At 54.2% G+C, this 26021-nt stretch overlaps 2 protein-coding genes across 2 annotated transcripts; both read right to left on the bottom strand.

The window, feature by feature from the left end:
* Nucleotides 1–1004: 1004 nt before the first annotated feature.
* On the bottom strand, nucleotides 1005–8066 carry LOC149750430 (uncharacterized). Its single transcript, XM_089906300.1, has 3 exons — nucleotides 7825–8066; nucleotides 1999–7093; nucleotides 1005–1564 (listed from the first exon to the last, which is right to left on the bottom strand). The coding sequence occupies exons 1-2, from the start codon at nucleotides 8064–8066 to the stop codon at nucleotides 6256–6258; spliced, it is 1080 nt and encodes a 359-aa protein (XP_089762426.1). The 3' UTR covers nucleotides 1005–1564; nucleotides 1999–6255.
* LOC149750429 (uncharacterized) lies at nucleotides 7671–26021 on the bottom strand. The gene is made up of 2 exons (XM_089907331.1): nucleotides 16865–26021; nucleotides 7671–15971 (listed from the first exon to the last, which is right to left on the bottom strand). Exon 1 carries the CDS (start codon nucleotides 18531–18533, stop codon nucleotides 17436–17438), a length of 1098 nt encoding a protein of 365 aa, XP_089763457.1. The 5' UTR covers nucleotides 18534–26021; the 3' UTR covers nucleotides 7671–15971; nucleotides 16865–17435.

The raw sequence follows: 26021 nt of genomic DNA, 5'->3' as shown, positions 1-26021 counted from the left end.
GCAGGGCCAGCCCATCTCTGCTCCACTCTGTGTTAGCTGGGCCGCTCAACATCTGGGGTTTGCTGTGTCATCAGAAGGTCTGGCTCCTGGGACTTCCCTGGCGGTCCAGTGGTTAAGACTCCGTGCTTCCACTGCAAGGGGGCATAGGTTCGATCCCTGGTCGGGGAACTAAGATCCCACATGCTGCACGGCGCAGCCATAGAAGGAAAAGAAAAAACAAAAAAGTAAAAAGGTCTGGCTCCTGTGCTGAGACTGGAATAGTGAGGCCCTTGGCATCTCTGGCTACACGTGGTCCCTCCAGCCTGGTGGCTTCAGGGTAGATGGCCTTTTACCTGCCGATCAGGGATCCCAGGGGGCATGTCCCAAAAGAGAGAATACAAACGGGAAGCCTGTTGGGCTTCCCTGGTGGTGCAGTAGTTAAGAATCCGCCTGCCAATGCAGAGGACATGGGTTCAAGCCCTGCTCTGGGAAGATCCCACATGCCACGGAGCAACTAAGCCCGTGCGCCACAACTACTGAGCCTACGCACTACAGCCCGCGAGCCACAACTACTGAAGCCCACGTGCCACAAATACTGAAGCCCGCGCACCTAGAGCCCGTGGTCCACAGCAAGAGAAGCCACCGCAATGAGAAGCCCACACACCGCAACGAAGAGTAGCCCCCGCTCGCCGCAACTAGAGAAAGCCCGCGCGCAGCAACAGAGACCCAATTCAACCAATACATAAATAATAAAAAATTTTTAAAAAACCCCCAAAACAAATGGGAAGTCTGTCATCAGAGAACATCACTTCCGAAGCAGTCACAGGCTCCCCAGATTCCAGGGGAGGAAACAGACCCCATGCTCCACGGAGGGTGTGACGTCACCCCGTGTGGCGGGAGATGCTCATCCACAGTCAGGAAACCCACTTAGCCACACCTTGTCTCCTGCCCCAGCACAGAAAGTTAAGGGAAGGGAACTCTGATCAGCCAGAGTCCATTCTTCCTCCCTGCTTCCTTCTTCCGGCTCTACAAAGTTCATCACACCTACAGTATGCTAGGAACTGGGGCTGGAGGCTATTGTTTCTCTGCCAATTCATTTACTATTTAAAGAGTCAGGCCTGAGCTCCAGTGCTGGGAGCCTGGGGCAGCTTCAGACGCTGGGAGTGGAGCAGCCTGGGGACTGCTAGGGGGGCTGAGCAGCAGGGTGGGCTCTGAACTTAGGGACGGTGAGGGGGTGGGAGAGGGAAGAGGGAGGGAAGGAAGGAGGGAGAGAGATTCTGCTATTGCTGCTGCTGCTGCTGCTTTGAAGCTTTTCTGGGAAAATGGCGAATTATCCCACGCGGATGAGGGCTTTAGGTGTTTCAGAGCACCTTCCCTCACATCATCCTATTTGATTCCAAATGGACCATTAGAGCAGTGCCATAACAAATTGCAATTTGTCCAGTGTCTATTTCCTACCTGACGGTGAGCTCCTTCGTGGGGCAGGGCTGTCTACAGCCATCTCGAACTTTCAGTGGCCAACAGAGAGAATCCTTGTGCCATCCGATCCCGTATTTTCTCCAGGAGCTGGGTTCCTCTGCGGGTGCTAGCGATATGGAACACGGGGCTGTATTACTGGAACTCCCGCCCCGCCCCGTCCCGGCCCCCGGCCACTGCAAGCGCTGTCTAAACTTGCATGAATAAGAAAGCAGCCCCTCCCCTGGGCTGTCACGGCCAGTCCCACAGCCTGAATTTCAGCCCCCCCAGGCAGGGCTTAAGCTGTGGAACCTTTCACGGCTGCCCCGCTCCCCACCGCGCGACCTCCAAGGTGTTTAAGTGAGGCAGCTGGTGCCTTAGGAGAATCTTCACCTGTCTTCTAGGGGCGAAGGGGTCAGACGCTGGAACCACTTCCCCTGCAGCGACTGGGGCTTCCGAAGCCCAGGCCTCGTCTTACTGGCTTTGGCGCCATCTAGTGGACATGTCTGGGCCACCCTGGCCCACAGACCTTTCTGTAGCCCAGAAGCAAAACCAGCGACCTACCTGGCCACGCGGGTGCCTCTGGACTTTTTGAGTCCCAAATCCACAGCCCAGCCGCTCTCCCACGTGGCTTAGCGTGCAGTGGGGTGCCTGCTGGATGCCAAGTCAACACTTCTTCCCCTGAGATGGGCAGGGATTCACACGGAGACTCTCCCCTTCAAATCCCAGCCCTGCACTCAAACGTGTGCACAAAAGTGCTCATAACTAGAGCAGAATGAAACAACCCAAATGTCCATCGAGACGGTGAACACTGTAGGAAAAAGAAATATGAGGGGCAGAGGGAAAGGTTAGCAGCTGGCAAGAAAGTGGCATCCTGTCAATCAAGGCTCACCTTCTCCTGTTCCAGAAATTGCCTCATGGAGAGAAAAATAAAACAGGAAGAAAACTTTCTTTTCAAAATAGAAAGGGGAGGGAATTCAACAGCGGTCCAGTGGTTACGGGGAACTAAGATCCCATAAGCCACGTGGTACAGCCAAAAAAAAAAAAAAAGCCGAAAACAAAACAAGTAAGATAGGAAGGGAAAATATTTTGAATGAGATTAGCACAAGTAAGAGACTATGCCTGCAATGGGAAATGCTGAAATGAGAAACCAATCAGGTGCTCCTTTCATCCAGCAGCCATCAGGAATTTACTGTTGTTGCAGCTGCAGTAATGGGAAGTTCAAAGAATTCTTTTTTTAATTTTATTTATTTATCTTTTTTTTTTTGGCTGAGTTGGGTCTTTTGTTGCTGTGCGCTGGCTTTCTCTAGTTGTGGCGAGCGGGGGCTAATCTTCGTTGTGGTGCGCGGGCTTCTCATTGCGGTGGCTTCTCTTGTTGCGGAGCACGGGCTCTAGGCGCGTGGGCTTCAGTAGTTGTGGCTCGTGGGCTCTACAGAGCAGGCTCAGTAGTTGTGGCGCACGGGCTTAGTTGCTCCGCAGCATGTGGGATCTTCCCAGAGCAAGGCTTGAACCCATGTCCTCTGCATTGGCAGGCGGATTCTTAACCACTGCGCCACCAGGGAAGCCCCAAGTTCACAGATTTTTAATTTCCTTCTTAGGGAGTGATAGAAAAACCGAATGAGAATGCTCATAACTCTCTCAATCATAACTTCCCACTTTCATCTCCTCCCTTTCTAGCTTCCCATCCAATTGTGTTTAATGTTTAGGAGAAAAGATAACACCTTTCGAAGACATCCATGCAGGTACACTCAGGATTGGAGAAGTGTGCTGCAAGCTGGCAGGTGGTCCAGCAGGTGCTGGAGGGCGTTCCCAAATGCTTTTGGAAAAGCCAATGAACCCGTTTGATCAAGACCTTGTTTGTTTTTGCTTTGGTTTTTGGTTTGAGTTTTAACCCCACCTCGTGGCTTCTGGGACCTCAGTTCCCAGACCAGGGATGGAACCCAGGCCATGGCAGTGAAAGCTCTGAATCCTAACCACTAGACCACCAGGGAACTCCCGATCAAGACTTTGTTTTAATTTTAAAACAAAAATACTGATATTTCATCCTCCCAACTCACGGGATTTTATGGGGATTTAACCTGAGAGGGATCGAAGCATTTTCAAAGGTGGGGGAATTCCCTGGCAGTCCAGTGGTTAGGACCCTTCACTCTCACTTCTGAGGGCCCGGGTTCGATCCCTGGCTGGGGAACTAAAATCCCATAAGCTGCATGGCGCAACCAAAAACAGAACATAAAAACATTTTCAAAGGTGGGACAGAACTGCAAGAAATAAATGACCCAAACAGGGAAGGGGAAAATCACTCTTCTCAGAGCGTGTCGTCCTAGGATGGCTGTTAAGGGGGTAGAATTATAAAAAGCATCAAGGTAGTGTGAGGACTGGGGCATGGGTCTGGATCTTCTGGTGACTCTCAGTGGCATCTTAAGCAAGGCACTTTCAATTCACTGGCTATGTTTTCCGTAACTTTCAGTAAAATCATCTGGTTATAATAGAAAAAAAAAGATGGTGAACACTGATTCTATGGAATGTTATGTAGTGGCTAAAAGGAGCATGCAGGACTGGAAACATCTTCAACAAGCATATCACAGATCAACATATACAACACAATTCCAGTTACTAAAAGAGACCAACCGAAACCTGACCTATGGTTTACACATCAGTTTGAAAATGTATAGGACTGGTCAGGACACACGGCCTGGTGAGGGGGGGATGGGGAAGTATGAAGGAGGCCTTTCGTTTTACACACCTTTACTGTACCTCTTTTTCAGTTTTTAAGACGTAAATAAACAAACAAAAACCTTCTGTTGCCAGTATCTGAGTCCCTGCTGCTCTCGCAAAAGGAACAGCCGGCTCCCCAGTGGCTCTGCCCCCCTCCCATCAGCATGTCTTTCTCAGCCTCACACCTGGCAATTGAAAACACGCTCTGGCTGTGGCTGCCAGCCCCTCCCCACGACATCATCCCCAGCCAGGGGGCAGCTTCAGAAGCTTATGTGGTCCGGCTGCTCCTGTTGAAGACCCTTCACAGCTCTCAGTAGCTGTGAACACTTGGTGGGCTGTCAGCGTCCACACCGCCTTCCCACTGGGGGCAATCCGCATTGTGCAGGGCCTTTCCTCTCACTTCAGAGGCTGAAGGGCTCCAGCTCTCACCTCCTCCTCTGCTGGGCAGCTGGGGTGCAGAGCACAGACCAGGCTTGGACAGTGGGAGCTCCCCCAGGAGCAGAGCCTACAGCTGAGTAATGGCAGCAGGGGCTGAGTCCAGCGGCGCTGCAGCCCAGTGGTGGCATCGGCTAACTAGGCTCCCTTGGTCCCTCTTTGTTTTCTGAGCCCCGGTCCCCTGACTCCCAGGCAGCTCCTCGAGCTCCTAGTTCCTTCCCAGTAACTGGGAGTCCCTTTCAAGTGTCACAGGTACCTCACTGTGTGAGGGACCCTGATAAGTGTGACAACCTGTGGTCCATGCAGCTGCTGCAGCAAGAAGTCGCATCAGGACCCAGATGTTTAGAGTCAGCAAATGTGCCATTCTAAAGGCAGTTTCTACAACCACAGGAGATGACTTTGCTGGGTTTTCAAGGTATATATGGGGACATGAAGGGCTTGGTGAGCTCCCACTTGGGCCTTTCCTGGCCTGGCAGGTCCTCACCTGGAAAGGCCAACCATGGCCACCACCACTGAGCACCCCTCAGGGAGGAGCTGGAGAGACGAGCAGCCGGATTGGGCAAACATTTGCTGGTGACGTGTCTTCTGTGGGTATTGCCAAGTCAACTGTCACTTTTACAAGCAGTAAGCTCCAGCACTCAGAGGGACCACTTCCCAGGTGCCCTCATCACCCTCTGAGACCCTCTGCCAGCCCTCAGACCCTCCTCAAACTCATCCCCCGCCCGGCCAACCTTCTCCAACCCAGACACAACCTGGACCCCCTCTCCTCCAGGCGGCTCCTGACTGCCCTGCAAAGCCCCTGGGCTGCCAGGCTCAAAACAGTCCCCTCAGATCTTTCCAGTCCTCTCTGCTCAGCCGGAGTTCACGCAGCTCAAGTCCCACCTCCATCCTGCAGCGGACACTTAGACATTTATTTATTGAGCCCCTACCATGTGCCAAGGTCTGGAGCGTGCCTAACTCCTCCCCCATCTCCCCCCCGCTCTGAATCTTCCAGCAGCGCCCGGCTTCTGCACCACCTTCCGCTGCTCCCCGGGAGAGCCCTGTCTATCCAGCTTCCGTCCCCGGACTGGAAGGCAAGTCCCGACCGCTGCACTCGCTGAATCCTCCCCTCCCCTGCCTGGGCTGCAGCCGCCCCTCAAGTAAGTGCTTGTCTTCTCAAGGCAGCACCTAGGAGCTGGGACCAAATCCCCAGAAGCAGCAGCAGCAGCAAATCATCTTCTCCCAGTTCTGATTTCACAGTCCAGGAAGCGGCGCCTCTGACTGGGCTCTAAAAATAAAGGCGATTTTTAAAAACCAGAGGGTTCTGGGGATTTAGCCAGCAAACTGTCTCCCGCACAGCGACTGGGACGGCCCTTCCCAGCCTCCGGGCCTGGACCCCCCAGGGACAGGGCGCGGGGGCGGGAGGGGTGCGGCTCCCACGTCTGCGGGAGGCTCACGCTGGCCCCGCAGACCTGGGTTCGGGTCCTGGCCGTGCCGTGTGACGAGCAACCAGTCACCTCCCCTCCTAGAGAAGGTTTTCTCGGCGGCCGAGACGGGCGATCACATTCCCCTGCTTTTCTCACCCGCGAGGGCCGAGGAGGGGGAGGCGGCGGGCACCGGGCGGGCGGAGTCGCAGGGGCGGAGGGGCGGGGCTCGGCGGCGGACAAAGGGCGGCTGACGCGGCGGGCCAGCCTAGCCGGCTGGGCCCGGACCGCGATCGGGGTGGGATGGGGGAGTGTCCTTCTCGCCCCCCGCCCTGCCCGGGGGCCCCGCAGCCGCGCCCCTCAGCGGGTGGCCCGAGCAGAACCGCGCGCCGCCGCGACAATAGCCACCATTTCCGCTCGGCGCGGCTTCCCCTGGCTTCTGCCCACGGGTCCCGAGCGCCTGGGCGCCTCCCTCTGGTTTTATAGACCAGGTGTCCCTGTCGATTTCATTGATTTTACAGAAGTTCGGTTTTACCCCAAACGTGCTTCCTTTTTGTGGAAAAGGGGAAGCGGGCGCGAGGCCCGGACGCCGCTTCATGCCGGGGGGGCGGTCCTCGGCCGCTGTCGCCCCCGCCTGGCAGCGGCGGCGCGAGGGACCAGCGCTCCCGCTTCCGCCCGCGGCGGCCACCAGAGGGCGCGCGGCGCCGTCCCCTGGTTCTCCCCTGCCCCGGCCGCCGAGACCCGGCAGAGCGCGCGACCCAGGCTCGGGCCGGGGGACTCCGAGGTCCGTGGCGGGCGGGCCACCCCGCTCCTGCGCAGGGCAGCGGGGACGTTCTGGCGGAGGGCGACCGGCCTGGTCTGGCGGGGAAGGGCCTGGAGGGGGTGTGTGTGCCTTAGGGGATAATCGCGCAGACCCTGTCCCGGCCTGAACCTCCTGAGGCCACCAGAGAACCAAGCTCGGTCGCCGTGTGACCCTCGGGGCAGGTGTTGGCCCTCCTGGGGACTCGGTTTTCCGCCTGTGGACGGAGAATGAGAACTGCCCCTCTGCGTGCGGGGCGCGGTTGCGAGGCACCCCGAGGCCACCCGGGAGGGGCCCGGCGGGTGGGCTTTCCCAGAGCGGCACGGACGAAGTGGTACAAACTGCCTCGTTATTGCATTTAAAATCGAAAGTGGGTGAGAGTGGGAGCCAGGTCCTCTCATTCCCAGGTGCACCTACCCCCCCGGCGCTGTGATGTGGTCGCTACTCACTACCAGCCTGGGCAGTCCCGAGCAGCCCTTCCTTTGAGCACACTCCGTCCAGGGAAATCTGGCATCAGCTTAACAAAGGGATTCCTCCCCTTACAAAATCACTTGCAGTGGGATTTCTCTCAATGAATAAGTTGTAGGAAAGTGTCCCTTGTAAATAGAATATCTATAACAGCCCAGGGGACTTGAAAATCAATTCTTCTGTAAAATAAATACTTCCCTGGTAGTAATAGATACAGGGCCAAAGGCGGGCATGTGATGGGGGAGCTGACTCAGGGCTCAACCGATAGGTGCCCTGACCTGCTGCTTGGGGTCAATTCTTTCCCACTCGCTCTGTAGCCGGGATTCTGCCTCACCTGGCCTGGGGATACTAAAGCTGGGCCCCTTCCTGCCTCAGTTTCCCCTCCTGACCCCACCTCCTCCCCCTCCCCCCCAGGACAGATTATCTGGCTGCTCCATGTGCCTCTGCGGGAAGAGACCTAGAGGCCACACAGGGAGCAGCTTCACTGGCCAGCCAACCCATGTGTGCTGACCAGGGCCTCCCACCCTGCCTGGGTGCTCCTCTTGGGGACTCTGGCTTGGGGACACCCACCCATTCCCTACTCCCACCCACAGAATTCCTGAACTCAGTGGGGCATCTCTCTGGATGCTGGTGGATGGAGGAGACGGCATCTCGGGCTCCAGGACGTCGTGTGAAGTGTGGACCATCTCTTGGTCCACCAGCCCCAGGCCACCCTGCTGCAAGGAAAGACCCAGCCACCCAGCGTTGGGCAAGGAGGTGACACAAGCCTTCTCCTTCCCTGGGCCATTTGGTGCTGGGCAGAGACCGACCATTAGCAGATAGCACTGCTCACTCGCTGCTTTTAAATCCTCTGATCTTTGTGAATTTCTCGTCAGGCGAACACACAGGCGCTCCCCTCCCTTGGCTGAGGAGAGGCAGAGCCAATGAATGTCAGGGTTTCCCATTTAGGGAAACCACCCACCACCCCAGCAGCGCTGGGCCTCCCTGGCCAGAGGGCAAGGGCCAAGCCTGGGAAACCTGTGGGGAGGGGCACACGACCTGGGGCCTCAGGGAGGAACCACCGGACTGGCGTCACCACGGCGGCCTCCTCCCCTCCTCCGCAACTGGGGCGGGCTTAGAGCCTACTCAGCAGCGAGGGGCTCCATCCCCTGGGCAGCATGTGCAGAAGGCACCTCAGGAAGCAGATTTCAGTCATTGTTTTCTATTTATTCTTCACTTAATTGTTCTACACACAGTTCCTGACACGTTTTTTTAAAAAATTATTATTATCTTTAACATCTTTATTGTTGACACCTGTTTTGAATCAGGATCTCCAGTAGAGATGGGGGTGGAGACCTAAAACATATTTCTTTTTATTAAAAATTTATTTATTTATGTATTTAATTTTGGCTGCGTTGGGTCTTTGTTGCTGTGCGTGGGCTTTCTCTAGTTGAGGCGAGCATGGGCTACTCTTCATTGCGGTGCGCGGACTTATTGCAGTGGCTTCTCTTTTAGTGGATCACGGGCTCTAGGCGCGCAGGCTTTAGTAGTTGTGGCACGTGGGCTCAGTAGTTGTGGTTCACAACTTAATTGCTCCGCGGCATGTGGGATCTTCCCAGACCAGGGCTCGAACCCGTGTCCTTTTAATTGGCAGGCAGATTCTTAACCACTGCGCCACCAGGGAAGTCCAAACGTATTTCTTAAAATATGTATTATTTATTTATTTTCCTTATTTTTTTGGCTTTGTCGGGTCTTAGCTGCAGCACAGGGGATCTTCGCTGAGGCGTGCGGGACCTTTTTGTTACTGCGCGCGGTCCCTTTGTTGCGGCGCTCAGGCTTCTCTCTAGCTGTGGTATGCGGGTGTTCTTTTCTCTAGTTGTGGCACCTGGGCTCCAGGGCGCGTGGGCTCTGTAGTTTGCGTCACACAGGCTCTCTAGTTGAGGCACGTGAGCTCAGTAGTTGCGGTGCATGGGCTTAGTTGCCCCGCAGCACGTGAGATCTTAGCTCCCCGAACAGGGATTGAACCCGCATACCCCACGTTGGAAAGCAGATTTTTTACCACTGAACCACTAGGGAAGTCCCCCTAAAACATATTTTTATAGGATTCATGGAGAGTGTTTCTTACTTCCTGATACTGAAGCGAAGAACTCTGACTTCACCACTTATCAGCCGTGTGACCTGGGGCAAGTCACTCAACCTCTCTGAGACTCAGTTTCTTCATCTGAAAAGTGAGACCAAGGGCATCTTGGTCGGATACCTCCACTATGAGTCTTGGCTATAAAGCTGTGAGAGGTCCCTGTAGAACTTTCTCTGGCCACAGTAGAAAGACAGCCTGAGGCTCTGGGGGTGGAGGTTAGCTCAGACCCTCCTCCCCAAAGGCCCTTGGTCTCCCACCATCTTCCCTCCCCCGCCAGGGCTCCTCCAGCCCACCAAGCCTCCTCACCAGTCTCTTCCCTATTGTCTGGAGACATGCAAGCGTGTGCCGTCTGTGTGATTGGTAATTGATTGACTGAATGCCAAGGACCACCGAGGACCCCTGACCAGGACAGGGGCAGATATCCCACGATGAAAGAAAGGGGTCCTCCAGCTCCCCCAAGTCAGGAGGCCCCCCCACGTCCCGGCTCTGCCTCTGGTGGCTGTGTGTCCTCCTTTCAGGGCCTTACCCCATCCCATGAGGGTCCGCTCTTCACACCTCCCTGTAGTCAGCCATCAGCCAGGAGAATTCGTCTGGACCCTTCATCTCCTTCCTTAGAAATACACCCCCCCCACCCAGGAAAATTCCCTATCACAGCGGGAAGGGCTACCCATCCTCCTCCTGGCTTCCTCCTCACCACAGTAGCCCCCCCCCGCCGCCCCCCGGCAGCCAGAGTTCCTGGCCTTTAAGAAAAAGCTGATGTCTCCCCTCCCCTGCCACTCCCTTTCCTCCCTCTCCTCTTCTGCCTTCCTGCATGCAGTGGGCAGCAGCCCAAGGTCAGAGGGGAGACAGACACCACAGGCCTGCTGTCCCCCACAGCAGTTCTAATCACCTTGATGAGCCTAGACAGAGGCCGCCAGAGGCGAGGAGACTTGCGTGGGGCTGGCACCATCGAGAAGACACACGGCTCAGCTCACCCACGTTCACCATCATTATTCTTCGCCTCCTCTCTGTTATTGTCAGGGGCCTCTTTAGTGAACCTTCTAGCAGACAGCTGATGCTACTCCTCCAAAAAGCGACATTCCCCTGCTGAAATGACCATCTGATGAGGGAGAGTTCCCTCCTCCCGCCCACTTCTGACCTAGTTCTGCAAACACTAAAAGTCATCTGGAATATGGCTGGCATTCGCCCCCCACCCAAAGGGCAAGAGAGGAGCCCTCCCCCCAGGGACAGGGTTCTGTCCTCAGGAGCTACATGGTGGAGGGGGTCAGGTGGAACCAGTGTGGAGAGGTTTCCCAATACTTGGGGTCCCTGACCAGCTGGAGCGGAAGGGGAGAGGGCTTTGGGACACACCGGAAGGATGAGTCGATGCCCTGCCAGTCCCAAGAAAGGGAGGGCGTCTATGCTTCCAGGGAGATGAGATGTGCGTGAGGCCACTAGCACCTCTCCTCACTGGGGCAGCCAGAGCTATGGGACCCAGAGGAAATGGGGAGCAGGGACGCCATCCTGTCTGGGCCCAAGACGGGCCTCAAGCAGCACACTAGTGCCTTGAGAAGGTCAGGAGGATCTTGATGATGGGACCCAGGCAGCTGCAGGTCATGCTGTTCCAACAAGAGGGACATCCCCAGCCCTGGGTCGGCAGCGAACAGTGTCACAGCTCTCCACTCCCTTGCACCTGCTCAGGGCTCTCCCCCCTCTCAGGGGCCCTCTCCACTAGCCCCCAGGCCTCTATCCCACCTCGGTCCCTCCCGGTTCATTCTCCCCTGTGCTCCCTCCAAGCCAACTTGTCAAGGCCCAGTCTCCTGTTGCTGGTTCCTCCCAGCCTCTCCCAGGCCCTCAGACCCACTCTGGCCTTGCCCTCCACTGGCCTTGGCTGTAATTGCTATCCACACCCAAGAAGCTAGCGCTCATGTTGCGTTGTGGGGTCTTGTCCTCATGACACATCCAGATGGGGGCAAAGACTTTACATTCTGAGAGCTTCCCATTCTGAGAGCTTAGCTTCGCGGACCTCCAGTGAAAAAAACGGGCTTTGGGGACTACAGTTACAATCCTGGATCAGCCCTGTGATGGTTTTAAAATGTGTTCACAAGTGCTTCCAAAGATGGAGCAAAATCCCCTCCCCTCGAGTGTGAGCTGGACTTGACCTAATAACTTGCTTATAACGAATTGGATGTGGTGGAAGTGACATGTGACTTCCGAGACAAGGTCATAAAGGGCATTGCAGCTTCCCCGTGAAACCCCCCACCTCCCAGATCACTGGCTCTAGGGGAGGCCAGCCAGCATGTTGTGAGGCCACTGAAGCAGCTTCGGAGAGGCCCGTGTGCAGGTAGCTGAGGCCTCCCACCAGCAGCAGCACTAACTTGCCAGCCACGTGAGTCAGCAGCCTTGGAAGCAAACTCGCCAGCCCCACTCGAGCCTTCAGATGACTGCAGCCCCGGCTGACATCTTGACTCTAATCTCATGAGAGATCCTGAGCCAGAATGAAGCTACTCCTGAATTTCTGAGCCACATAAAATGTGAGTGATAATAAATGTGCATTGTTTCAAAGCCACTGAGCTTTAGGGTAATTTATTATCCAGCAGTATAAAACCAATAAAGCCACTTATAGGCTGAGTGTGCTTGAGCGTCCTGAGTCTCAGTTCCCTTATCTGTAAAATACGATCATAGATGCGCCTCACAGGGTTTTGAAAGGATGAGAAATAAGACATGTCAGCACTATGCAGCAGGCCCCTAATATGTGGTAGCTGAATATTAAATAATGTTGATCCCCTGTCTGCCCATTCCTTCCACAAACACGCACTGGGTTCTTGATGGACAAGGCATCAAGTCCTGCTACAGTCAAGACAGTACTGCCTCCAGGGCTGGGACTGGAGGTGCTCCTGACAGGTGGATCCATAGTCCCGCTGGCAGGGAGATGTTTGTCGTGTAGCTGGGAGCTGAAACCTTTCAGCTGGAACACAGAGCTGAGTCTGCCTTTACAGACAGAAGCAGGGTTGCTGGGGCCTGGGAATGGAGGGAGTTTGTCCCTGAATACCTTTTTTGTGCCTTTTGAATTTTGAACTATGTGAATGTATCATCTACCTGACAAGTAAATAAGTCAAATACTTATAAAAAGTGAGGCATAGGGACTTCCCTGGTGGTCCAGTGGTAAAGAATCCACCTTCCAATGCAGGGGACGCGGGTTCGATCCCTGGTCAGGGAACTAAGATCCCACATGCCGCGGGGCAACTAAGCCCGCGGGGCAACTAAGCCCACGTGCCACAACTACTGAGCTCGTGCGCACCTCAACTAGAGCCCACGTGCCGCAAACTATAGGGCCCATGCGCTCTGGAACCCGCGAGCCACAACTACAGAGCCCACGCACCCTGGAGCCTGTGCGCCACAACTAGAGAAGAGAAAACCTGCATGCCACAACTAGAGAACCCGCACACAATGACAAAGAGCCCGCATGCCTCAACGAAAGATCCCGCACGCCTCAATGAAGATCCCGCGTGCCACAACTGAGACCCGATGCAGCCAAAAAAAAAAAAAAAAAAAGTGAGGCATAACAAAAACAAAAAATAAATAAATCACAACAGAGTAACATATTGTGAAAAAAAGTAAGGCAACAGCCCTACATGGAGTTACTTATGCTAGGCCCCATGTCACCAATCCGAGACTTAATTACAGTTTCGGCTCTCCCAGAAATGGAATCTTAAACCAGTCCATCAGGAAACACCCAGTTGGCACTAGTGAGGTCATCTGCCTGGCAGAGCCCCGCCATTCCCTAAAAGTGACCTTGCCATAGCCAACCTGCTTTTCGGCCTCGTTTAACTATTCCTGCTCCCTTCTATAAAAGTCTTCCCTTTTGTACATCCTCTGCTAGACTGGATGCTGCCCAATTTGAATTGGTTTTTGCTCAAATAACTTAAAATGTTTAATGTGTCTCAGTTTATCTCTTAACAATACAAATCTTAGAAAATCCACCAATGAAAGGACCAAAGTGTGATGATCCAGGCAGGGTTCATTGGTGCTGGATGGAATGCGGGGGGCATACAGAGAGCAGGGGGAGCGAGAGGGGGAGACAGAAGCAAGGGAAGCCAGGCGCCCCCTCAGCCTTCGGGGCCCAGTGTCCCCCACCCATACTTCCCCCCCCCCCCCCCGCTCCCCCTCTGCTCCCAATCAGCCTCCTGCCCCCCTCGGCTAGGACACCCAGGGGACTGTCCTAGAGCTAGTCACTTACCCGGCTCCCTTCCCCACCTGAGCGCTGAGTTTCTGATACCTGAGAACCATATCTTGCGGTCTCTTTCCTCCAGGCCTGACCGGCTTACTGGTGAAGGGGAGGAGAAGTGAGAAGGCCGTGTAGAATTGGCTTGGAGCAGAAGTCTTCACTTTTCTGTGAGGGCAGGAAGACCCCAGCTGTCCCCTCAGTACCTCAGCAGTGGAGCCCAGGCCTCTGGGCTGTGCCTGAGGTCCGAGCACAGGCATCCTTCTTGGTCATGGCAATAAGGGACCTAACACTGGTGACCAGGGCACTCCGGCCCCTGGAGGAGAAAACAAGGAGGGCTCTTCTCATCAGTGTGTAGTCTTCCTCACATCCTTCGTGGTCTGGAGGCTGCCTGCAGGCCCAAGGCTGCACCACTCCAGAGAGACCCAAGACAGCCCTGGCTCTCCACACATCCTTGGCTGAATGCGTGCCTTGCACGCATGTGGAAGAGACACAAGAGGGCCTGGCAGAAAGTAAAGGTGGGGTCAAACTTGCACAACTGCCTGGACTTTGAATGCATTCCCCTGACCTACACACAGATCCATCGGCGAAGGGTGGAAGCCTTACTGGTCAAAAAGTGTGGGCATAACCTCTGACCAATCACTGGCTCACAGGGACAGCCTCCAGACAGGCCAGATTAAACATCAAAACAATCTAGGGGCAGGACAGGAATAAAGACGCAGATGTAGAGAATGGACTTGAGGACATGGGGAGGGGGAAGGATAAGCTGGGACGAAGTGAGAAAGTGGCATGGATATATATACACTACCAAGTGTAAAATAGCTAGCTAGTGGGAAGCAGCCGCATGGCACATGGAGATCAGCTCAGTGCTTTGTGACCACCTAGAGGAGTGGGATAGGGAGGGTGGGAGGGAGATGCAAGAGGGAAGAGATATGGGGATGTATGTATATGTATAGCTGATTCACTTTGTTATAAAGCAGAAACCAACACACCATTGTAAAGCAATTATACTCCAATAAAGATGTTTAAAAAATTTTAAAAATTAAAAAAACCCCAAAACATCAAAACAAGAAGAAGAAACAGAGTAGAGAGAGCAGTAGCTGCACACTGCAGGGAGACAGACTCCACAGAATTGGTCTGAGCAAGCCCATACACAAACACACCCAGCAGTGACAAGGGCGGGCAGCAGGGGTGGGGTGGGGTCCAAGTCCAGAGCCGCTACAATATATGACCTCCAATAGCCACTTGTCAATAATAATAAAAAATATATATACAGGATATGCAAAGAAACAGAAAAGTGTGCCCTGTAATCTGAAAAAAAGGCATCACTAGAAATTCACTGAGGGGGCCCAGATGTTGGGCTTTGTCTCTCTCCTTCCCTCCCTTTCTCTCTGTTCCAATTTCCAGGGAAGAGCCTGATCGGGCCAGGTGTCCACCCCGATCCTATCACCCGTGAGAGAGGTGCAGGGGTGGGGGTGGGGCGGGTAGAGGAAATTTGTAACGTCAGAGCAGGTAGGAACTACCTCCTTGAGCTCACGGGGATGAGGATCAGTTCCCAGAGAAAAGAGGGGTCATCGATTCCGATCCAGGCAGTGTTAAAAAATCAGTTGAGACATATTGAAAATTGTAAGTTTGTTTGAGCAAAAACCCATTTGAAGGGGGCAGGGTTAAACTGGAAGTGGTTAGGAGCACTCCTCCAGGAGGGAAAGACAGAAAGACAGACTTATGTGGAAGCGAAAAAAGGAAATCATTTGCTTGGCTGTAGCTTACAGCCTAGTTGGCTGTTTGTGATGAGTTGTCTTTATAGTTCTGATTTCATAACCTTGAAGCATTTACAGGCTTAGATTTTGGTCTGCCTAGGTAGCCCCCAAAGCATTAGAGCCACAGTCAGTCTAATGGCCTCCTTGTTTAAGTAATTTAACAGTAGACACCCACAAAGGTGTCTGCCACCCTTGTTTCCCTTCTGAAAAGGTAAGCAGTGATGCCCACAGGAGCCCAAAGGCACTCGAATTTGTTTCCTCCCATCAGAGGAGAGCAGCATCCACTAGCCATTTCTCAGGCAGGTGCTTTGCAAACGTCCATTCTCCCCACTGTGGGGCTGCATGGGAGTTGCATGGGAGATGGGCAGTGGGAAGAGGGCTCATGACCCCTAAGCTCCTTTGTGGTTATCATGCCTCAGAAATCATGCCATCATTTTATTTAATAATATAAATTGCGCTCACATAAATGGCCGTTGAGTCTTCTTCCTTTTCTTCCCTCTATTCCCTCTGACTGTTCCTGCCAATGATCAAGATAGGGCTGTACGTCCACAGGACACGGGTGGGGGGAGCCCTGACAACACTCAGGGTGGGCCCTGTGTGAAATGCAGCTCCCAAGTTGCAAGGGAAGACAAAAGAACTAGGACCAAGAGAAATAAAAGGTATTAAAATAGGCTTAGCTACTTTGGGGCTTTCCTTTGTATGTATTTTTAGCAAGGATTGTGTGCCTAACTCTGCATTAAAATAGCTGAGGCTACCAGTCATTGTTTCAGGCCCTTGCACACGCAGCCTGGCAGGCTTTCTGCAGCCAAAAGTGAAGGCAGCTGGCAGGGCTAGCCCACCCAAGCCGGGGAGAGGGCATCTGTTTCACCGACAGCGCCCCCCTCCCTCACGAAAACCTCAGCGGTGGGAATGCAAACAGAAGCGGGGTGCTTTGGGTATGGCCCAGGGCTGGGAGAGAAAGCTCACAGGAGGCAGCCATGCTTGAGGACTTAAGCCTCCAAAAAGCACGCCCTGCTGACTGTAGCCAGCAGAGGCTGGAATTCCTCCATTGGATCACCAAGGCTGGTATCCCAGGAAGACAGATGGGGCAGCCAGCTCTCCACACGCTCCACCAGGGGCTTTCCTATGAGTACTTGTCCCAGGAGACGCGGTCAGGGAAGGCTTTCTAGTCAGCAAGTCCTACCTTAAGATGCCTGAGTCTGTCACATCCTCCCCTCTGGTCCAAGGCCAGTGGGGCTCTGGCCACCTGGGAGAAACACATGTAGCTGGGGAGGGGGTAAGAGGGTGGAAGGGGGAGGGGATCCTGGAGACTAGAGTGAGAAGGTGCCTGAGACAAACTTCCCCTTGCCCAAGGGTTTCGGAGTCTTGGCCCTGGAGTGAGTGACCTCCATGCCGGGCTGGACAGAGTGCCTCAGCAGAGTGGGGCTGATAATACTGAGAAGGAACGCTGCCATAGTGTCTACGACTGACTTTGCAATACTGGGGACAAGGCAGTGCCATGTTGCTGTGTGTGAGGACTTCAGTTTTTACCGTGGGGATGTTAGCATTTGAAGTAACCTTTTCAGGAGCCACACTTCAGAGGTGGCTATGCCAACCGCTTCAAATCTCTTCAGCTACATATGCACCTGAGGGATGTTAAAAATAAGTTTTCTTTGGCGAAACGACTTGTGTTCCGGACGTGTGATTGGCTAAGATGCCTGAGCAGGCACTTCTGCGGTGAATGAAAGGGATTCTGAAAAGCTGGCAAGTCCAGGTGCTGTGGGTCTAGAGTTCCACTCGTTCCCGTGGTTCCCCTTAGGGGACGATCCTGTGGGCGGTACTATAGGAAGAACAGCGTTGCATTTGCTTCCAAGGGACCACTTCTTGCAAGATATGTCAAAAATCGGGAACCTCGCTGTGGGGCAGCAGCACTGCGACCGCGAGGAGGTTATTTAACTTCTCTGAGCTCCATTTTCTGTAGACTGGCGATAACGATAACCTTGCAGGGAGGTTGCGAAGAGTATCGAGCTTTAAGAGATCAAGTTTCTGCAGCAGCGCCCTCGCACTGTGTGGCTGGACCAAGGTCAGAAAGGGCGTCCCGACCTCTTCAGGGCTCTGGGCCTCACCGTCGCCGGCTCCCCGCGAATGCAGGCGGCGACCGAGCCGCAGGGACCGGGCGGGCGGCCCCTCGCTTGCGGGGACGCGCCCTCCAAGCCGGGGTGCTCCCGGCGCCGCCTTTCCTTCCTCCCCGCCCGCGTCCGCTCCGCGCCGACATCTGCTGGCTGAGCGGCCCTCCCCGCTCCCTCCACCGCCCCCGCTCTGGGAACCCGAAGCTCTCGTCCCCGCTCAGGTCGCAGACTCTGGGCCCGCCTCTCCCCCCACTGCCCCCAAGCGCGACGCTCCCGAGGTCACCCGCCACTGTAGTGCCCGCGCCCCACGGGGGTCCGGGCAGCTCCTGCCTCCGGCGGAGAGGGACGTGTCTCGGAGGCGCGGGGACTGCCCCTCGGCTCCACCGCCGGAGGCCTGCCGAGAACAGTCGGCCGCGCTCAGCAGCTCCCACTCTCGCGGTTTTGAACTTGGCCCTTCCCCCACCCCACCCCCACCCCCAGGCACTTAAAGCAGCTGCCAGGAACTGAAATATTAATAGGTACAAACTTCCTGGAAAGATTTGCTGCTCCAAGATAGATGACCCCGCCTTCCTCCACCAAAATAAATAAATGAAGGGCAGCTCGGGGCAAGCGGACGGGGAGCCTGGAAGCCTGGAAGCCTGGAGCAGCTCGCGGGCGGCTCGCGAGCGGCCCCTCCCCTTGGTGCCGGGGCCGCGGCTGGCGCGCGGGCGGCGGGGCACCCGGGAAAGGATCTCCTTTGTGAGCACGGTCCGGGCGCGCGCCGGCAGCGCGGACGTACTGGCGGCGGCGGCGAACCCGGGCACGCGCCCGCGCCGAGCTGCCCCGGGCTCCGGAGGCCTCGCCTCCGGCTCCGAGCGGTGGCTCGGGCCTGCACTGTCCCGGCGGGACCGAGGACTGAGAAGGTTCGCACGCCGCTCTGCGTCCTCGGCTGCCCTCCCGGGCCTCACCGCCCACGGCCCGGCGGTCAGCCCCTTTTCGCGGAGCGGCGCACTGACGGCCATGTGACGCGCGCGCTTCCCGAGGCCGCAGCTCCTCCTCCCGGGACAAAGCCCGGCCCGCCCTCCGCGCTCCTCCGTGGGGGCAGCTGTCATTTAGGATCCTCCACACAAATCCCCAGCTTGAGTTTAATGACACGTTTTGCTTTCTCAGAGTTCTTCGACATTCGGATCTCCCGGGCTTCCCTGGGTCGGTGGGGAGTGGTGACAGAGGAAGCCAACCCGCCTCTGCCTTTCTGCCAGCCTCTCCGGAGGAGATTACAGACCCGCCGCTTTCCCAAGACTCTGAGCTTCCGGCGCCGGCTCCCATCTTGCAGATAGCAAAGTTTCAGTGCCCACCCCCGACCCAACTTCAACCGGGGGAGTGGTCTGTCCCACCCCCCGCTGCTCCCCAGTTCCAGCTTCAGGCTTCTCAAGTTAGCAACTGCCCTTGGATTTGCTCCAGCTTTTCTCCCTGACTGGAAGTCATTCATCTAAAATATTTCTTGAGCTCCTGATAGGTTCCAGGTACTATTCTAGGCACCGGGGTTAGAGCAGCAAAACAAACACATACGAAAGTCCCTGCCCTCCTGGAGCTTATATTATAATAGAAGAGACAGAACGGCATAAGTGAAATATAGAATGTGTTAGTAATTAGGGCTAAAGGCAGAAAGGCAGGGAAAGCGGGTATGAAATGTACATGTAGGAGAACAGCGATTTTTGAGTAAAGGACTGAGTGAGCCAGCCACGCAGATGTCTGGTGGCCTACAGTGTTCCAGGAACAGCCAGGAGGCTGGAGCAGAGTAGGGGGAGGCACTTAGGAGAAGCTGGGGATGAAGGGGTCAGGGTGGATGATCCGATGTGGGAGGGCCTTATGGGGCCATTGTAAGGACTTGTGCTTCTCCCCTGGGTGAGGTGGGAGCCCTGCAGGGTTCTGAGCAGAAGAAGGATGTGTCTGACTTCTTTTAAAAGCATTCTGAATGGGAACAGACTGCAGGGGCAGGACCAGAGCCGGGAGGCCCTTCAGTAATCTAGGAGCCATGAGGGGGCATGTCCAAGGCTGGTGGCAGCTGAAATGACCAGAAGTTGTGGGATTCTGGAAATACTTCGATGGGGAGACTGACCAGATATGAGGTAGGAAAGAGAAAAAGGACGAGGAGAGTACCAAGGCTTTGGCCTGAGCAAAAGGAAGAAAGAGTGGTCATTAACCGAGATGAAGAAAACTGGCCTTGCTAGTTTGGTGGGTGGGAGTGGACCTCTCTGGAGCACAGTTTTGAACAGGTTAGGTTGGAGGTGCCCATTAGACATCCAGGTGCAGGGTTGAGTAGACACTGGTTAGACAGGTCTGCAGTGCCAGAGGAAATGTACAGATTGGAGATAAAAATGGGAAGTCATCAGTAAGATCTGCTGGTATTCAGAGCCATAATTTTCTGAGATGATCTAGCTCTGTGCTGTCTGATGCAGTAGCTGCTGGCCGTATGTGACTACTGAGCGCTTGAAATTAGTGGAAATTGTGCAGCTGAAGAGCTAAATTTTAACTTTTAGTTAAATTTTAAAAATGATATTTGATTAAATTATTGGAAAATTTTTAATATGTTTGGAACAACTTGGGTATACAGATCTACTTTTTCAGCTGTAGAGTTTATAAAATCTAAATACAGATCAAGAACTTCCAGTGAGGGCTTCCCTGGTGGCACAGTGGTTGAGAGTCCGCCTGCCGATGCAGGGGACACGGGTTCGTTCCCCGGTCTGGGAGGATTGCACATGCCGCGGAGTGGCTGGGCCCATGAGCCATGGCCGCTGAGCCTGCGCGTCCGGAGCCTGTGCTTCGCAACGGGAGAGGCCACAACAGTGAGAGGCCCGCGTACTGCAAAAAAAAAAAAAAAAAAACGAACTTCCAGTGAAAATTTGGTGTCCACTTTGGGATATGCTATGTCAAATATACACTGTTTTGAAGACTTAATACAAAAAGTTAAATGTCTCATTAATAAGTTTTATATTGATTACATATTTAAATGATGCTATTTTGGATATATTGGGTTAATAAGATGTCATTAAAATCAGTTTTACCTGTTTCTTTTTTACTTTTTAAAAACTGGCTTCTAGAAACATTTTAATTACACATGTGGTTGATTAAACTTCTATTGGATAGTTTCAATCTAGGGAGGGAATGTGTTTAGAGAAGAGAAGGGGTCCACGGATTAACTGAGCCCAAGGGCACGCCATGATGTAAAAGCCAGCAAGATGGGGAGGAACCGGCAGAAAGCCTGGGAAGGAGCAAAGAGACAGGAGGAAAACCAGGCAGGGGTGGTGTCCCAGAAGACCCTAGAAGAGGGTGATACCAGGAGGAGGGAGTGAGCATCAGCAGAACGTTAATGCAGGGTCAAGTGATGAGGACAGAGCGTGGACACTGGGTCCAAACCGGGAGGTCACTCACTGGTGATGCTGGCAAGAGCAGGTTTGGAGGAGCAGTGGGCCCAAAGCCTGATTAGAGCGGCTCCAAGAGAGAAGGGGAGGAGAGGGACGGGCAACTCTTAGCAGAGTTTGCCTGTAAAGGGAGAAGGGAGAGGGAGCTGGAGAGGGAGCTGGGACAGAAAGGGCTCTTTTTAGCTGGGAGAAATGGCAGCATGTGTTCCTGCTGATGGGGATGAGCCAGTGGGGAGGGGAGAGCAGCTGCAGCAATGTCCTTGAGTAGATGGGGAGAGCAGAGGCCTTTGCCGGGGCCAGAAAGGCTCCATAGGTACCAGAGAGAAGGCAGAGTTCTCGAGCCCAGAGACAGAGAGGTGGGTTAGGTGGTGGAAGCTTATGGGAGTTCTGTTCTGATAGCTGCAATTTCGTCCACTTGATTTGCCTCTAAACAGGCATGCCCACTTCGCAATTATCTACTTGCCCATCTCTCTATCAGAACTCTTCTTTTTACTACAAGACTCAAAGAAACAGCACCTGGGGAAGGAATATACCTTCGCTTTTGCTTCCTGTACATCCCAGGGCCGCAGCAGTGCTGGCTCCTCTCGTTCCACGTCCGGGACCCCTCTTGCCTCCCTCCACAGGGCTGGGCACTCCTCAGGACACAGGTAAACTGCCATCCACCCTTTTATCCATCTGAGGAGAGTGTGGTTGGGAGGGGATACAGGTTGAGAGTCCTTCTCTCAGTTAAGACATCTGCATTCTCATTAACCCGGCTCTGGACTTGCCTTTCTAGCTGCTAATGAGGATGTGGATTTGTTTGTGCTTTACTCCTTCGCCATCCTCTTCCTAAAACCAAAGCTGCTTCCTGTCTTTCCTCCAGAGCCCAGCCCAGTGCCTGGTGGTCTGTAATGAAAGGGAGCTGAGTCTTTGGAAGATTTGATGCTTTAACCGAATATTTCTCAAGTGTGTCTAGCAGGTGCTCATTCAGCAGTTGAAGCTGAGAGTCCCCTGTGCATGTGCTCACCCAAGTCCTTAGCTATGGGAATTAGGCTTGGCAGGGCCTCGGGCAGTGAAATATGTGTAGACACTCTTCCTAAATGGATTTGACCCTGGACCTGTTAAAAATCAGAATGCTTAGGGGCTTCCCTGGTGGCGCAGTGGTTAAGAATCCGCCTGCCAATGCAGGGGACACGGGTTCAAGCCCTAGTCCGGGAAGATCCCACAATGCCGCAGAGCAACTAAGCCTGTGCACCACAACTACTGAGCCTGCACTCTAGAGCCCGCGAGCCACAACTACTGAGCCCGCGTGCTACAAACTACTGAAGCCCGCGCGCCTAGAGCCTGTGGTCCGCAACAAGAGAAGCCACTGCAATGAGAAGCCCGCGCACAACAATGAAGAGTAGCCCCTGCTTGCTGCACATAGAGAAAGCCCGCACGCAGCAACGAAGACCCAATGCAGCCAAAAATAAACAAATAAATTTATTTAAAACATTAAAAGGTTAAAAAAAAAACACTTTGTCACATTTAAAAAAACAAAAATCAGAATACTTATTAACAACACCGAAGGCCATGAAGGTACTTGGGAAGATGCAGTCTCTTGCCTCTGGGGAGAAACTCCCCCCAGGGAGCCATTTAGATCAGCACACCCTGCCCTGGATGCACCCTGCTCCCGTGGGCTGCCTCTGTGCTACCAACCCAGCTTCAACACCCATTTCAATGGTGGGCAGTAACCAGGGGGACTGAGGACTTTCTGATAAGCCCCTTCATCCTAGGTTCCTGGCCAGCAGGGCCTGCCTCTGGAGCCATCTCTGTCCAGGGCACTGACCCCTCCCTCCAGGGTAGATGGGGAGGTCATCTCCCCTCAACCTTGGGTTGCCGTCACAGCCTCTGCTCTAAGAAATGCAAGGTCACAACACATTAGGGGTGGTTATTACACTGATCTTACAGAAAGATTCTTCTCTTTGAAGTGCCTCTTTGGGACTTTTAAGCACTGTTTACTGGTCATTACCCAACTGACTGAGGAGTGAAAAATTTGAAAAACTTAAAGCACTGGTTGAGTGTCACTGACAAATGAATACTATATCAAAGGAATCTCTAAAATTCATAAAGTAAATCAATGGGGAACAGTGACTAGATTTGTGAAAATATGGTTTGCACAGAATATTTTAGGAAAACATTTTTTAGGACCCAGGATCCTCCTTGGTGTGGAAGTCAATGACTAAAAATTTTATTTGAAAAGCAGTCTTTTAGGAAGACACTTCTTCTGTGAAATTAAGTCTAGTCCGATCCAGTTATGTGTGTCTGTCTCTTACATAAAAAGTCCAGAGTTAAGAATTCCAGATTGGATGGCAGCTCCACGATCACAGGAACCCAGGCCTCGCCATTATTAGCTCATGTCTTCTGTTCTTAAGGTTGTCTTTAGGGTACAAGATGGCTGCTGGTGCTCTCACCCTCACCTCTCAGTTCCAAGAAGGAAGAAGGTGAGAAGGACAAAAGGGGCTAAGTTCCCTGTTGAGTTAACCCCCTTTAGAGAGCTTTCCCAGAAGCCCCACCCAATGACTCCCACTTATATCTCCTTGGCAACCCCTATCTGCAAGAGAGGTTAGAAATGTAGGTTTTTAGCCTCATCCCTCACCAACTATACAACAGTCAGTTACCAAGGAAGAAGGGGTAAGTGGACACTGGGCAGGCCACAAGCAACCTTCGCCAAAGCATCTGAGGTGAATTCTCTGTGTGGCTTGTCCTCTCAGGAGCCTGGAGGGGAATGGCTCTACGCTTGACTTCAGCCCTCAGATGCCCTGTGCCAACCTGGCAGCCAGAGACAGAGCCGAGTGGCCCCTGGGGACTTGGACCTGAAGATGAGGGCACATCTGGAGGTCAGGTGAGGTAACCATTAAAAGGATGCAGGGGACACGGGTTCGTGCCCTGGTCCGGGAAGATCCCACATGCCGCGGAGCGGCTGGGCCCATGAGCCATGGCCGCTGCGCCTGCGCGTCCGGAGCCTGTGCTACGCAACGGGAGAGGCCACAACAGTGAGAGGCCCGCGTAACGCAAAAAAAAAAAAAAAAAAAAGGAGCAGAAACTAAAATGGCAAGTGATTGGGGTGGGGGTAAGGAGCAGACGCAAAGAGCGTATGGCTGCCTGGGTCAGGTGCCACAGGAACAGGAGGGCTTGGGGCTGAAAGACGCCTGGGACAAGTCTTCAGTGCCGGGCTCAGCCCTGCCTCTGTCACAGGAGAAACCGCCTACTCGGCCTCCATCATCACGTCTTGAAGAGCACAGAAGGCAACAGAAAGACGGAAAGACATAGAGACACTCTTTCCATGTAGAAGCACTGGATCTCCATGACAACCCCATGAAGTGGGCAGAGAGCTCTTACTGTCCCATTTTACAGATGTGAAAACTTGCTCAGTGATACTGTACTCCTAAGAGGCAGTACCGGGATATTGAGATACTGAGCCCAGGCCCTGGGGCTCTTGGTGCCTTCGGGGAGTTAGAGGCGCGAGGCAGTGTACCCCCAGGGCCTGGGAGTCCATCAGGACCGCTCTGGCTGGGCAAGCTGGTCTCTCCCTGCCTTTGTTTCTGGGTGTGTGGGGCCTGAGGAGTGAGGAGTCAGCAGCAATGCTTTTCAGCGGCAGGGCAGGGCGGCCGTGCTGGGGAGCAAGCAGTGTGGATCACACCCACTCCTCTGGTCAGCAGGCCTGACCCTGGACTTGCTTTAGAGTCAGCCTTTCCAAATGGACCAGCTTCTGCAGTCATTTCGTGGGAAGGGTCCACAGCAGCATGGCACCAACTTGGATGCTACACAGCTTCCTCCCTTGGGTGACCTGGGGTGAAGGGTGCTTTGAAGCCTCTCCTGGGTGCCTGCCTCTCCCTCCACTCTCGGACCCGTGCCCTCTCTTCTCCACCAATCGGGGATTTGCTTACTGGCAGCTCTGCCTTTCTCGTTGTCCTCGTGGCTCTGCTTCTTCAGGCTCAGCTCTTGGGGCCCCGCTCGCTCATCTCCAGGTTGTGGCACCCCTGATGCCGTTCTGCAGCTCTTCCTCCTGCTACTATTGCCTGGCCCCAGCTAAAAGTCTCTGGCAAGGATTTGATTGGCCCAGCTCATCCTTGTGCATCAGGCTCCACCTCGTAGGCTGCTGCCAGGCAGCATATTGGCCATTTCGGGCTAGTCAGCTGTGATTGGGAGGGAGTGGAGTCCCATGGTCGGCCTGGGGCTGGCCTGTCAGTGGGGGGCTCTGGGCTGGGCAGTGTCACTTGCAGGAGACTGTGGGGGTGAACTGTGAGACGAACCGTCACAGACGTGTCTGATACGCAGATGCTACGGTGTGGAAGAGTCTGGAAGCTTTTATGGACGAGGTGATACCTGAACTAGGCCTGGAAGAATGGGTAGGATTCCAATGAGCAGAGATGAGGCAGAAAGAACATTACAGGAGGAGTAAAGGAAATAAAGCAGATGTCTACAGAGCAGCAGGGAGTGTCGTGTGGCTTGAGAGGGACTCATGGTGAGGGTGGGGGAGTGGAGGGAAATGAGGCAAAAAGCTAGGCTGAGGCCAGACTGGGTAGAGACCGCATTCTGCAGGAGGGGGGAGCAGTGGGGCTGATGCTACCAGAGCTGTGCTCTAGGAAGCAGGGTGCAGGGGGAGGGTGGAGGCAACTGGGAGGGAGCCCACACCTCCCCCTGCATCCTTTGTCATCCATCTTTCTGTATCTAGGCAGGAGCCAACCTGCTCTTGACCCTGGCACTCACCAGACTGAAAAGACACTGGCCACTGAGCGCCTGTGGGCTTTCCACCTTGCCAAAGTCCTGGCTGCTGGCCAATGGGCCATCACTGGTGGCGATCTGTGTCAGTTCTGGGTCAGAGTTCTCTATGCCCTCTCTTCCCATGCCACTGTGACTGGTGATTGTTCAGATGGTGGTTCTTCTAGCAGCCTGGATCCCTGAGACACTAGGTGGAGCGGAGCCCTGCCATCGCCCTCTCCCCCTGCACTGGGCATATAACGTGACTGAGCAAGAAACTTTTACTGTGAAGTCATTGAAGTTTGGGGGCTGATTTACTGTGGTAGAACCGAGCCTAACCTGACTAATATACCAGCTCTGAGGGGACCTCCCCTCTCAGCAGCACAGAGGTGGGCTGGGCATAGGTAGAGCAAGGAAGACATCAGGAGTTAGTGCCCTGGGGAGGATTTGGCTGGG

The sequence above is a fragment of the Delphinapterus leucas genome, chromosome 1 (assembly GCF_059928025.1).
Source record: "Delphinapterus leucas isolate spDelLeu-1000000601 "Yukka" chromosome 1, BTC_Dleu_Yukka2, whole genome shotgun sequence".
Classification (NCBI taxonomy): Eukaryota; Metazoa; Chordata; class Mammalia; order Artiodactyla; family Monodontidae; genus Delphinapterus; species Delphinapterus leucas.
Note: the sequence above shows the minus strand (reverse complement) of the source record. Positions and strands in the feature narration are given on the sequence as shown.